This window comes from Hypomesus nipponensis, chromosome 10 (genome assembly GCF_054491055.1).
Source record: "Hypomesus nipponensis isolate SF chromosome 10, ASM5449105v1, whole genome shotgun sequence".
NCBI classification, from domain to species: Eukaryota; Metazoa; Chordata; class Actinopteri; order Osmeriformes; family Osmeridae; genus Hypomesus; species Hypomesus nipponensis.
This window is the reverse complement of record NC_140370.1, coordinates 15,657,501-15,671,658: the sequence shown is the minus strand read 5'-3', so window position 1 is coordinate 15,671,658 and position 14,158 is coordinate 15,657,501. Positions and strand designations below refer to the sequence as shown.

Genomic DNA, 14,158 nt, shown 5'->3' with positions numbered 1-14,158 from the left:
CGTTCTGAGAGACAAAAGCATCCGATTTCCTGTTTTCTTGTTCTCTTCCTGCCCATCTCAGCTACCGCTCTGACGGAACCAAGGGAAGCTTGTATGTGTGAAAGCGCACGTGTGTGTGTGTGTGTGTGTGTGCGCATGTTTCAGTGTGTATGTGTTTGTGTGTATGTGAGTGTGTGTGTGTGCATGTTTCAGTGTGTATGTGTGTGTACGTGAGTGTGTGTGTGTGTGCATGTTTCAGTGTGTATGTGAGTGTGTGTGTGTGCATGTTTCAGTGTGTGTGTGAGTGTGTGTGTGTGGACCAGACAGGTGCAGGAAACCCCAGGCTCATTTAGCTAATGGCCTGTTTGTCCTTGGAACCTCCAGAGGTGACCCACACACGAGATGGACGCTCTGGCAGAGAAAGGACTGCAGAATCTAGGACAAGGAGGGGGACTGTGAGCGTGTGTGTGTGAATGTGTGTTAGTACACGTGTGTCTGTCTATACGTGTTGGTGTGTGTGCGTATGAGCGTGTGTGTGTGCGTGTGTGTGTGAGTGTTGAGGGCCGTATGTGGGTCGTCTCTACCTGTGTTCAAAACGACAGTGGCATCAGCTGGCATAACATGACATGTTACATGTCCCTCCGGTAACATCTCCTGCTTGACCAGCAGCATATTGTAACTTCCCCTCTATCACTACTCCCATGGAGACACCTCCCTCCCTCCCTACCTCCCTCCCTCCCTCCCTTCCTTCCTCCCTCCTTCCCTTCCTCTTTCTCAACCTCTCCCTCTCTCCCTTTCCCGCCTCCCTCCTTCTCTCCCTCCCTTCCACTCTTTCTCTCTCTTTCCCTCCCTCTCCCTCAAAGTCTATCATTACCAAAAGAAAAGGAGCGCTGCTAGATTGTCATAAACATTTCCCATAATGCTGTCTGACAAGCACCATTTGTGTTAAAGATAGCGAATCACAGGGGGCGCAACCCCTGACTAATGAATACGGGGGGGATAATGATTGGTCACATCCCCTGGAGCCCCGCCCCTCATTCACCACATAATATGCGTCTGTGGTTTTGATAAATGATAGATACGAGTCCTCTTTGGGGGCTGAAGCTCTATATTCGTCTGCTTCTCTCCTCTTACTACGGTTTCTCTGGCTTCCTCTAACCAAAAACACATGTCTGGTGGTTTCGGAAAACGCCAATTTTTCCGTCACCACTTCAAACTGCGGCTTAGATGAGGGTCTCCCTGTGGAGGGAAGAGGAGTTGGTCTAGAAAGGGTTCGATGAAGGACGTTAGATGTTAGAGTACATACATACACACAGGAGAGGGAGGGAGGCAGGGGAGGGAGGGAGGGAGGCAGGGGAGGGGAGGGAGGGAGGGAGGGAGGGAGGGAGGGAGGGAGGGAGGGAGGGAGGGAGGGAGGGAGGGAGGGAGGGAGGGAGGGAGGGAGGGAGGGAGGGAGGGAGGGGTCAGGGGTTGCATGGGGGTGGGGTGAGGGGGTGGAGACGGTGGTAGGTGATGAGGGGGTTTGTTGGTCTCCATAAACAAGTCTCTGCGTCTGCGCTCAATAAATACCATTCCCCCTTCCCCGTCCCCTCCCCAGTCAAAACACAGACAGAAACGCACTCTGGCACCAAGGGGCCAATCAGCAAATTGCAAAACGCTTCCCTGATTGACTGATAAAAGTGAATTGGAAACAGTTCCGGTAATACAAGACACAGGATTTGTGTTTGGATTGGTGTCTGCTGTTTGTCATTTAATCTGCTGTAAGACGGAGCAATCGCACTCATAATGTGTGACATTATTTTCAAATGATGTTTTGTTTGCTTGACTTTCATCCTTAAGTGTAAAAAAAAAAAAAATTAATGGAATACAACTGAAAAAATTGTTTAATGTTAATTGAATTGAATGTAAAATGATTTTTTTTTAAATGACATAAAAATGTAATGGATTGTATTAAATGTCAAATATATTGTATAAATATTTTAAAAACTTGTCCTCCCATCAAGGTCCTGAGTGTTCCAGGAACTTCACCGCCTCCAGAGGAGTGATTAGGACCCCAGGCTTCCCAGACAAGTACCCCAACAACCTGGACTGCACCTTCATGATCTTCGCCCCCAAGATGGCAGAAATTCTGGTGGAGTTCGACAGCTTCGACATGGAGCCTGACACGACTCCGCCCCCAGGGGCCGTCTGCCGCTACGATTGGCTGGAAATCTGGGACGGCTATCCCACAGGTGAGGGGCATGGAGGGGAGGAGGGAGGGCGACAGGAAGGAGAGAGGGGATGGAGGGGAGGGGAGGGGAGGAAGTGAGTGATGGGGGGTGTGAGGGTGGAAGGAGGGAGGGAGAGAAAGAGAGAGAAAGAGAGAGAGAGGGAGAGAGAGAGAGAGAGAGAGAGAGAGAGAGAGAGAGAGAGAGAGAGAGAGAGAGAGAGAGAGAGAGAGAAAATGAGAGAGTCAGACTGTCAGAAAGGCTGCATCGAGAGGAAAGTCAGGCTGAAAAAAAAGAAAACAAAAGAAAATGTGATGAGGAGAAGAAGAACAAGACTGAGCTTTTTATCGACAACACAGCAGCCTCCCCTGAGGCCTGCAGGCATTAACAGCACAGATCAATGAGACAGAATGTCCATTATGCCCCCATGATGTGTTTCCCCTCTGGACTACATTTCCCAGACTGCATTGTTGCGTGATTGGTCTCCGGCTCAGAGAGAAAGACAGGAAGTCTATAGATTGTGAGTGCCAGGGCCCCATGGTTCCCAGATGCCCACCTCTCTGATTGGCGGGCATCAGCGGATTTCCTCCTCGATCCTGGGGCCGTGCCAACCAGATGACTGGCGCAGCTCTAAAGAAAAGAACCGCACAAGCGCTCGCTTTCAGGTGACGCCAGCAAACATCACGTTGCTGGCTCCCCCTCCAGACCTGCGTGTTCTCTGCTTATCATGTCTGCCAACGCTCTGTGTTCCTGGCTCCTGTGTGTGTGACAGTGTGTGTGCGTGCGTGTGTGACAGTGTGTGTGTGTGTGACAACAAAGATAATAGACAATGTAGGTCCCGGAGGATGAAGCGAGACAGATCGCTGGGAGATGGGCTGGAGCACCGTGTGTGTACAGCGTGTGGTGTATGTGAAGGCACACACGCTGCAGGCTTCTGAAAACATGAACTCTTTTCTGACCTGAAACCGTTTCCTCGTTGAATCGGCTCAGAAAGAATACTTTAGGTAACGGCTCAAGACGAGCTTGATCGAACCCCAGCTTCTTTCTTTCGTGTCTGAGCTGAGAAACACTGTTAGAACCAAGCGCTTCTGATGCTCGGCCTACCGTTGTACTTTGTACATGCACCATTTGTACGTCCCTTTGGATGAAAGCATCTGCTAAACAAATGAAAACATAAAAGGGAATCTATGCTAGTAGACAAAGGGATCTGAGTAGCGTGAAGGTGTGAAGGTATAGGTGAGGAACCCTGGGAATGTGCCTGTTACCTGGCTGCCTGCCCGACCGCATCACACCACAAATGACAAGTGAGAGGGGAGGAGTTGTCAAATCGACATGGCATTCTATATATATATATACGTGTTCCGACTGCGGTTTTACAGTAAGTAGGTCATGTTTTTTATTAGCGAATAAGAAATGGAGGTTTAGGCAAGGACACGTAGACTTGAGATTGATGGAGATACTTTGGTTGCTTAGTGTCGATGAAGCTGACAGATTTCTCTCTTCCTCCTCTCTTCCCCTTTCTTTTTTCTTTAACCTCTTCTTTTTACAATTTCTTCCTCTCTCTCCTTTTCTGATTTCTCTCTCTCCATCTCTTTACCTATCCCTCTCTCTCTTTATTTCTCACCTCCCTCCTCTCTCCCCCTTCTCTCTATATCTCTCCCTCTCTCCATGATCTCTCCGTATCTCTCTCTTTGTATCTCTTCCTACCCTTCCACTATTCTCTTCTTTCCTCCTGCCCTCTCTCCCCTCCAGTGGGCCCCCACATCGGGCGCTACTGTGGCCAGAGTTCCCCGGGCCGTGTCATCTCCTACACGGGCATCCTGTCCATGACCATCACCACGGACAACGCCATCGCCAAGGAGGGCTTCTCTGCCAACTACACGGTCCGCGAGCGGCCCGAGGCCTCGGAGGGTGAGTTGGGCCGCAGCTTACACACGTACAACACTCGCCCTCTCTGCACCACCCTCTCTGCACCGCCCTCTCTACACCGCCCTCTCTACACCACCCTCTCTGCACCGCCCTCTCTACACCGCCCTCTCTACACCACCCTCTCTACACCGCCCTCTCTACACCGCCCTCTCTACACCACCCTCTCTACACCACCTTCTCTACACTGCCCTCTCTGCACCACCCTCTCTGCACCACCCTCTCTGCACCACCCTCTCTGCACCACCCTCTCTGCACCGCCCTCTCTACACCACCCTCTCTGCACCACCCTCTCTGCACCACCCTCTCTGCACCGCCCTCTCTGCACCACCCTCTCTACACCACCCTCTCTGCACCACCCTCTCTACACCACCCTCTCTACACCACCCTCTCTGCACCACCCTCTCTGCAGACAGAACATGTGTTTCTACTGTAGTTGTGGAGCAGAGTTGGATTGTGAGCCTGTGTCGTTTGGTTGTTGATGACCGTTAGATCTTGACCCTCTTGCAGAGTTTTTGTAGTTGCTGGCGTGTTTGTGGGTCTGTTCTATCAGTCCTGATGAACGATTTCACAAAGACTGTCATGTTGGAATTTCCCCAGATTACTGCGGATAATTTAGGGCCCCAGAGGAACAGCCGGGTCACCTGACTCGTTCACCCTGTGAAGGAATGTGTGTGTGTGCTCCTGAGTGTATATGCTTGCGTACAAGTGTGTGTGTGCGCGTACGTGTGTTTGTTTTGGTGCACACAGGTCCCCCATCAGATATAAATCTGTCCACAAAGCAGTTGTCTGGATGGCTAAGAGGGGAGCTGGTGTTAAGACACAGCTCTAACCATCCCAGATGGCTGGACACACACACACACACACACACACGCACGCACACACACACACACACACGCGCACACACACACACACACAGATGAATTCACATTCTTTCCTTGACAAATACACACCTACTCTTACACCCTTAGTCTCACACACTCTGCCTTGCAGACACACACACACACACACACACACACAGAGGGCTGGCCGGCGTAGTGTTTTCAAAGCGGACCCAGACATGTGGAGATTCCCATCACCAGTTCTCCAGCTTGGCGTGACAGATTGAAATGAAGGCCCCCCTAGTGAACCGAATCACATAAACTTTTCCACAACATTTACTATCACTTTTTTAGTGTATGTTATATGATAGTGTGTGTGTATGTCTGTGTGTGTGTGTGTGTGTGTGTGTGTGTGTCTGTGTGTGTGTTTGTGTATTCCCCAACTGTTTTGGAAAACTTTTCTAATATATATTTTTTTTATTACGTGGGAGGACAGCGCAAAATAGAGATAGTTGTCAGATATCTTTTATTTCTTCACTTTCTTCCAAACGTCTTTATCTTATCTGGCCTGTCATCGACACCTCATGCTGTGACTGTGATGGGAGAAGATGGAGAGAGCGAGCAAGAGAGCGAGAGAATATGTGTCAGATAAGGTCTTTGAAGATGGTGATTTGGGTGGTGGCATATCAGTCGAGTCCAGGTCTAATGCCTCATGAATAGATAGGAGAGAATTAGCTCCCTGTTTCAGTAGCTTCCTGGTCTGGGGGGGGGGGGGGGCTGTAGTGTCACAATGTTGTGACAAGTTTGTGTTAGTGCGGGCTGTGAGTGTCAGGGGGGGTCAGGCAGACCTTGCGTCTCCAGCCGCCCCCCCCCCCCCACACACACCCACACACACAGACACACACACAGACACACACACACACACAGACACACCCACACACACTCACAGACACACACACAGACACACACACACAGACACACCCACACACACTCACAGACACACACACACACACAGACACACACACACACACAGACACACACACAGACACACACACACACACACACTCACACACACAGACACACACACTCACAGACACACACACCCACACACACTCACACACACAGACACACACACACACAGACACACACACAGACACACCCACACACACTCACAGACACACACACAGACACACCCACACACACTCACACACACACACAGACACACACACAGACACACCCACAAACACACACAGACACACCCACACACACAGACACACACACAGACACACACACACTCACAGACACACACATGCTGTGCCCCCCGTACCCCCTGCTAGGAGCATTCTTAAAAGAACACACTAGAGTAGAATTAGCTTTTGGCCCTGACTCCCTATCTGTGTGTGTGTGTGTGTGTGTTTGTATGTGTGTGTGTGTGTACGTGTGTCAGACAGGGCAGCAACCCCAGGGCTGTGTCAGCTCCCAGACACTAACATTGAAGGACGGGTCACCTAGGGGGACGGCTCGTGAAAAACTTTTTTCAAGGACTTCTGAAGAGCTGCATGCTCTTTGGAAGTTCCAGCTTGAATATTTGGAGTGGATCTCTCAACTGGGAAAGTCCTTCTGGAGTGTAATCTCCGAGTAGGCACGGTTCAGAAATACATGACCTCGCTCTCTTATTTCGGCTAGGCAGAGGGAAACTGCCGGGGACGTTTTTTTTTTCCGGATGAAGCACAGTAAAAATCCATTACTCTTATCTGAATTGCTTCTCTCTGAGGGGAATTCAGAGTTGCGTTCAAGTCCCACGGAAGTTAACATATCTCATGTCGCTAGAATGGCATTTCTCAATAAGTTTATTGTGGTCTATTTACATAAGTCACTCGGTTGTGAATGTTCGGAGTCGACGGCGTATCAACTGCTAGCCTACAAATGTTCCACTCAACCATCCAATACCTGTCTGTTATCGGTCACACATCATTGTTAGTCATTCCACGAGTAAAACGGCCAAAACTTCTTAGTTAATATGTATATAATGGTCGACAGGACGTAGGCTATACGCTATTTGCTAAATCATTTCCACATCCTCTGTTGCCAACAGACTTTGCGTGTGTGGAGGCTATGGGTATGGAGTCAGGGGAGATTACTTCTGACCAGATCAGCGCTTCTTCACAGTACAACCCCAACTGGGCGCCGGAGCGATCGCGTCTCAACTACAAGGAGAACGGATGGACGCCCTCGGACGACTCCGCCAGGGAGTGGATACAGGTAGGCTATGAGCTAACTAGCCATGAAACTGATCCATAGCATGGATACTGCCAAGTTAGTTACACGCTACCTATAGCATGAATACCGTGAAGTTGGCCTTCTGTAAGATAAAGGCTAAGCGTCAATATTTTCAGCCAATGGATAAAAAAAATGGGTAAAAAATTAATTAATAAAAGCTTCATGTTAACAAAGGGTTTAAAAGGTTTAAAAAAAAACATGCAGATCAGAAGATCAAACCAGCCTTCACCAAAAAGTTTCTGTGAGCGTGTTATTTAGTCAAAGACGTAAATAATCTCATCATCAAAATAAGCCACTTCACTAGCTAATGTTACAGTGAAGTACAGTGTGCAGAATGTGGCAAATCGCAACTCATCCCTGTTTTGAAAGCATAACACAAACACGAGGACTCGTATGTGGCTATTTATAAGCACGGGGGCGAGACGCCTGTTTATCTTATGTATGTCCCCGCCGCCAGCAAGCCCTGTAGCATTTCGCCTCCTGGGCTAACGTACACTGCCCTTCTCATGTCATAAACCGGAGTCATCAGGTTCAATCCGCACAACATCACGACATCTCCCTGAAGCCTGGTTCACACGTGGTGGTCATTGGAGGGAAATTGGCTTGCAGTAATGAGTTATTTTTTGTTTATTTACTTAACCCCCCCCCCCCCCCCGCACACACACACCCTCCCACACACACACACACACACCCTCCCATCCCCAGTATCTTATCTAGGATGTTCTGAGGGAATGAAGGAAGATAGGAGAGGTCTTATACTTAACCCTAACCCAAATAGGGCGGGACCCAGTCCCGGCCTATTGTGATGGACAGGAACTGGGAGGAAGACCCACAATGTCCCTGGCGGTGAGAACACACCAGTACTTCCTTCCTGTGGGATTTGACACAGTCTCACGGGAAGTCAGCGTCGCAGCTTTAACTAGTATTAGCTTTTCCCTCAGAGAGAGGTTATTGTCTGTCTGGGGAATTCTATCTTTGGTGAGTGGAGGGATCATGAGAGTACAAACACTAGAGGGTGACTGTGTTCCCTGGCTGGGGTGACTGGGTTCAGGCTGTGAAGATACTGGGTGTACCCCCCCCCCTGGTTCAGGGATCTCACAGAGCCACAGGTCGATATGGACTCTGAGGTCACATGTTGGTCCCATGAAATGAATTGATTTCATTGGCTGCGTTCAGATGTATTGATTTAACTGGCTAAATTCAAATGTGTTGAGTTAATAGGCTGTAGGATTGCTTTAATTGGCTGTATTCATATGTATTGATTTTATTGGCTACATTCATAATTGATTTAATTGGCTATATTAGAATGAATCTCAAAGAACAGTCTCCCCTTGAGGACTCATCTGAACATTTTTGGTCCTTGTACAACTTGGGTCGAGCAGTTTGTCTTAGTCAAAAGTGACTACTATACATTGTTTGAGTTCTCCTCGCAGTGTAGCAGCGTAGAGGAGCCTTCTGACAGTGATTTATAGACTAAGTAAGTCTGCTGTTCTGGTCCCTCTGCTTTCGCAAGGCGTCTGAGTTACGACTGGTGTTTTTTTTGCGGACAGAATTTTCCATTTTATTTGATTAAGTGTGGTGCGCAGCCTAGCCCATACCCAGCATGGTGTGGCCCTCCTCAGATCTCCATTCGTCTTACTTCAGATGACTATTATGGGATGGTTAATTCATGCACGTGTGCCTTCACTACGCACGCCCCTATTAGTCATTTTGAGACGTTTATGTTTTATTGATCCTATTTTCAGACTGCTATCATTCATAACGTTATTTCGATGAGTTTGCACGGACATTTAGGATGGTTGAGGACAGGATATTCACTTTGCACCCCGTTATGATAAATCAAACGTATTTATGTGGTGTGCACTAATTATTTATTTCAGCATCCTCTATATGTGATTAAAGTTGAGGCTCTGGAAGGTTAGTTTCATCCAGATGCCAATATTGGTCCAACTGTCATCCATTCCAGTTCATGGAGAAGATCTATCTCCAATATGGCAGTTTGCTGTAGATTGACATGTTATTCAAAGCTATGAGGTCAACTCAGGAAATATTTCCTTCCTCTTCTAGTCACGGTATTTATAAACGTCTTCTGCTTAAAGAGAAACGTTTGTCTCCTCTGTGTGACGCAATCAGGAAAACATTTAAAAAAAAGAAAGACGAGGGCGAGAGAGAAGTTTGCATCTGGAAAACACATTTGGAGTTTTATTTTAAAAGACAGAAATGTGAAAACAAAGAACCCTCCAGGGTCCTTCTAGAATCTCCTGTCTTCCGAGTCGCTTTGAGAAACTCCAGACTGGAGTGAAAAGCCTGAAAACGCCGATACAGGAAGCTCTGACACAAATCAGCCGGTAACTCTAGATCCGTAGGCCAGGGACCGACACTGACGGGACGAGGGCTTGAACTCAGCCATATCTCAGAGGCTAAATGCTGAAAAACGAGAAGAGTTCCCTGTTAGACATTTGGCTTGAGCTGAATTGCCCTGTCAGGGTAACGACAAGCCCAGTGTAACCAGTTCCTTGCTAAATAGTTTATGATTTAAAGGGGGCAGAGGGTTGTTAGCGCTGACTGGTCCTGTTTCCCTTCCACCCAGTAGTCGCTATAGCCGTGTCTGTAGCTAGCTGGTTTGCTTTTTTCCAACGCTTTGATTTCACACACACCCTTTCTCCTGGCTTCCCTTGACGTTTACTTTTTTTTTTTTTCCTCACCGTTTCTCGTGTTTCTCACATATTTTCCCCGTCAGAAACGCGGCTGCCCTGGCTGGAGGCCTGGTCCGAGTGGTCTGTGTGGACCGGGTCACCCGCCCACGCCATGCTGGCTGTGCACTGGGTGGCACTGTCACTTCAAGGCATCGTGTTCAGCAAGAGAAGCAACATGTGCTGTTTTTTCCCGCTTCGCCAAACATCTCGCGGTCCGAACATGCGGTTGCGGGCCCTCTCCCTCTCTCTCTCTCTCTCTCTCCTTCTCCCTCTCCCTCTCACGGTCCTTCTCCCTCTCTCTCTCCTTCTCCCTCTCCCTCTCACGGTCCCTCTCCTTCTCCCTCTCTCTCTCTCTCTCTCTCTCTCTCTCTCTCTCTCTCTCTCTCTCTCTCTCTCTCTCTCTCTCTCTCTCTCTCTCTCTCCCTCTCTCTTTCCCTCTCCCTTGTGGTTGATTTTTGAACATAAAAGCTTATAGATTTCATACACATACATCTATGCATATGACCAAAATGTCTACACACCTTCTTTTTCACCTTGTCCTTCTCCATCTCCCTCTCTCTCTCCCTCTCCTTCTCTCCCTCTCCCTCTCTCTTTCCCTCTCCCTTGTGGTTGACATTTTTGAACGTAAAAGCTTATAGATTCCATACACATACATCTATGCATATGACCAAAATGTCTACCACACCTTCTCTTTCTCTTTGTCCTTCTCCATCTCCCTCTCCCTCTCTCCCTCTCCCTCTCTCCCTCTCTCCCTCTCTCTTTCTCCCCCTCTCCCTCTCCATCTCTTTCTCCCTCTCTTTCTCCATCTTCCTCTCCTTCTCCCTCTCTCCTTTTCCCTATCTCCCTCTCCCTCTCCTTCTCCCTCTCTCCTTCTTCCTCTCTCCTTCTCCCTATCCCTATCCTTCTTCCTCTTCCTCTCCTTCTCCCTCTCTCCTTCTCCCTCTCCTTCTCCCTCTCCCTCTCCTTCTCCCTCTCTCCTTCTCCCTCTCCCTCTCCTTTTCCTTCTCCTTCTCCTTCTCCTTCTCCTTCTCCCTCTCCTTCTCCCTCTCCCTCTCTCCTTCTCCCTCTCCTTCTCCTTCTCCTTCTCCCTCTCCCTCGCCTTCTCCCTCTCCCTCTCCTTCTCCCTCTCCTTCTCCCTCTCTCCTTCTCCCTCTCTCCTTCTCCCTCTATCCTTCTCCCTCTCTCCCTCTCCTTCTCCCTCTCTCCCTCTCCTTCTCCCTCTCTCCTTCTCCCTCTCCTTCTCCCTCTCCCTCTCCTTCTTCCTCTCTCCCTCTCCTTCTCACTGTCCCTCTCCCTCTCTCTCCCTCTCTCCCTCTCTCCCTCTCTCCCTCTCTCCCTCTCTCCCTCTCTCCCTCTCCCTCTCTCCCTCTCCTCCAAGCTCGCCCATCTCACTCCTCGGGGCGGCACTTTATTAAGAAAACACAGAAAGAGAAATCTGACAAAGAATGTGGGTCACAGTACCGCTGATTACCAGTATGCTTTCCTCCTGAGAGAAGAAAAAAAACAACACATCAATATCCTGTTTTTTGAAGGAAGTGCCAATGTTTTTGTTCAATCTCATTTAGTCACAGACTGTTTGAACGAAATCCCTCCCTACACATCCACCGCCACCCCCACCTCCACCTCCCCCCTCCTCCAGCCCTCCTCCACCCCCCCCGTCCTCCAGCCCCCCTCCACCCCCCCCCCCTCCTCCAGCCCCCCACCCTTCCATTGTTTTCTCCATTAAAGACCTTAGCGGGACTATTTTCAGACCCGTCAGAGTCGGTGCCAAGTGTTGAGTAATTAGAATATGGGGGAGTGATTAGGTCCCTGATTCAGCTCAGAGGAAGCCTGGAGGACGAGGCCAGGCTGGAGGAGACGAAGCCCAAGGAGGGAACGAAGGGCCAGGACTGAACACTGGAGGGCTTTCCTCTCACAGACCAGACAGTCAAGACTCGTCTTTGGCAGAGCGTTGTTGTCGTGATGTCGTTGGATTGATGCAGCGTGAAAGTTTCTGTCTGGCAGGCGCAAGGGCAGGATGTGGAGGAGTTGTTGCAGATGTATGTGGTTAGTGTCACGTTTTTCCTGGTGGAGTTTTCTAACGCGCTCTTAAAAAAAAGAAAAAAGTGCGTCGTTTGGAATTGTGCCTCGCTTGTGTTCCGTGTTCCAAACGTTCTTGGAACCCCCCCTCCGGCGTTCTCAGTCCTGAATCCATGTCTGACTCTGGCTGGGAACTCTGCATCCCCTCAAAACTCCTGCTGCTCTGTCGGGTACCCAGCCCACACACCCCTCTGGGAAAGTATTTCCTTCACTTTCCTAGAGAAGTGGTGCAGAGAGAGGGGGAAAAAGAGAGCGAGGCTAAATCAGGAGAATCTTCCAGTCCTAGTGTCTTAGCGGTCTCTGATGATGTAATTACACACCCACATTTACACTGTACATAACTCAAGGGTGCTGTATCACCAGTGTCATGTCACAGTTGAGCTGTTGGTTTCAACATAGGCCGGAACGAGTTCACTTCATAGAACTCGTTTTCACGTTTAAGGGCCTGACTGACTTCCTGTAAGTTCTTGGAAGTTTATTGAGAGACAGTTGGGCTAGTGCAAGTGTTCATAGAATGAAGACAAGAACATAAACAAAGTCATTGTTTCAGTTTAAAAGAGGACAGTTTTAACTTATCCAGATTCTGCTTTCAGACCGCCCCCCCAAAAAACGTATTATTTCACAATTTCTGAGTTGTGAAATCGTCGGAATTCACCAAAAACACTAATCCTGCGAGTTTAAAAAGGGGCGACGACCTGTTCCACGTGAAGTTAACGTCATCTAAGACTGTCTGTGTGCAGTTGTACAGTCAGGAGGTTGACCAGACTCTGACAGGCCCAGTCAGAGTGGTGTGTCGGTCACACATGGGAGGTTGAGTCAGACATGTTTGTTGTTGTTTACGTTTGTCTGGTTGTGAATGTACAGGGCCCGGGTCAAAGGTCACTCGCAAGAAACCCCCATGGCTTGTTGTGTTAGAAGCACACACACACACACACAAATAAACAGAGTCAATTCATCACACCCTGCTCATTAGTGATGCTGTCAGACAACCGTGAAATTGGATCAGACTGATAGAGACCCGGTTCTCACACGCACTCTGTCTAGAACCTTCTCACTAAGTGTGTTTGACAATATACACACACACACACACACACTCTATCTTGCTCCGGAATCTTACCCTCCAGGAATTGAAGGAAAAACAATGCAGAGGCAAGTAGCTATCTTGCGTTTTTTGAACAACCACCACAGTTACAATAGGCCTCAAAGCAAAACAGACTGGTGTGTGGAGGTGGTCTGTCACTGAGGTGTGTGGAGGTGACCTCTCACTGAGGTGTGTGGAGGTGACCTCTCACTGAGGTGTGTGGAGGTGACCTCTCACTCAGTGTGTGGAGGTGACCTCTCACTGAGGTGTGTCTCTGTGTCTCCAGGTGGATCTGGGATTCCTGCGCTTCATCTCGGCCGTGGGCACGCAGGGAGCCGTCTCCAAGGAGACCAAGAAGCACTACTTTGTGCGCTCCTACAAAGTGGACGTGAGCTCCAACGGAGAAGACTGGATCACCGTGAAGGAGGGCTCCAAGCAGAAGGTAGAACACGTTGAACTCAGAACCTTCTAGAAAAGGGGAGTCATATGGCTGAGCGGTTAAGGAATCGGGCTAGTAATTAGAAGGTTGCCGGTTTGATTCCTGGCCATGCCAAATGACATTGTGACCTTGGGCAAGGCATGTCACCCTACTTGCCTCGGGGGAATGTCCCTGTACTTACTGTAAATTGCTCTGGATTAGAGCGTCTGCTAAATGACTAAATGTAAATGAAAGGAGAACGCTGTGGGTGCAGAACCCTGCCCCAGCGGGCCTCCTGACGGAGCGATGAGTCTCTCTAGCGGGGGACTGACGTCCTGTTCTCTGTGTTTTGTTCCAGATCTTCCAGGGGAACCACAACCCCACGGACGAGGCGCGTAGCTTCCTGCCCAAGCAGACGCTGGCTCGCTACGTCCGCGTCCGGCCCATGTCCTGGGAGCAGGGCATCTGCATGCGCTTCGAAGTGTACGGCTGCAGGGTCTCAGGTCGGTCTCTTGGCCGCTCTCACACATGCGCCTAGACACACATGTAGAGTCATACACACCCCAAATATACACACATACACACATGTACAAACGCACACATACTATACCTACTCCCTCTCTGTTTCCTCTCACACAAAACCACACGTGACTCAAACTGACTCAAACTGT

General features: G+C 49.3%; 1 protein-coding gene across 2 annotated transcripts in view; it reads left to right on the top strand.

The window, feature by feature from the left end:
* The window catches only part of LOC146271970 (neuropilin-1a-like), a 40,146-nt gene that overhangs the window by 15,937 nt on the left and 10,051 nt on the right, over nt 1-14,158 (top strand). For both annotated transcript variants that reach the window (XM_084707156.1, XM_084707155.1), the window contains exons 4-8: nt 1,983-2,210; nt 3,939-4,097; nt 7,029-7,195; nt 13,356-13,511; nt 13,846-13,990. In XM_084707156.1, coding sequence (XP_084563282.1) covers nt 1,983-2,210; nt 3,939-4,097; nt 7,029-7,195; nt 13,356-13,511; nt 13,846-13,990 — 855 coding nt within the window. The remainder of the gene's footprint in view (nt 1-1,982; nt 2,211-3,938; nt 4,098-7,028; nt 7,196-13,355; nt 13,512-13,845; nt 13,991-14,158) is intronic.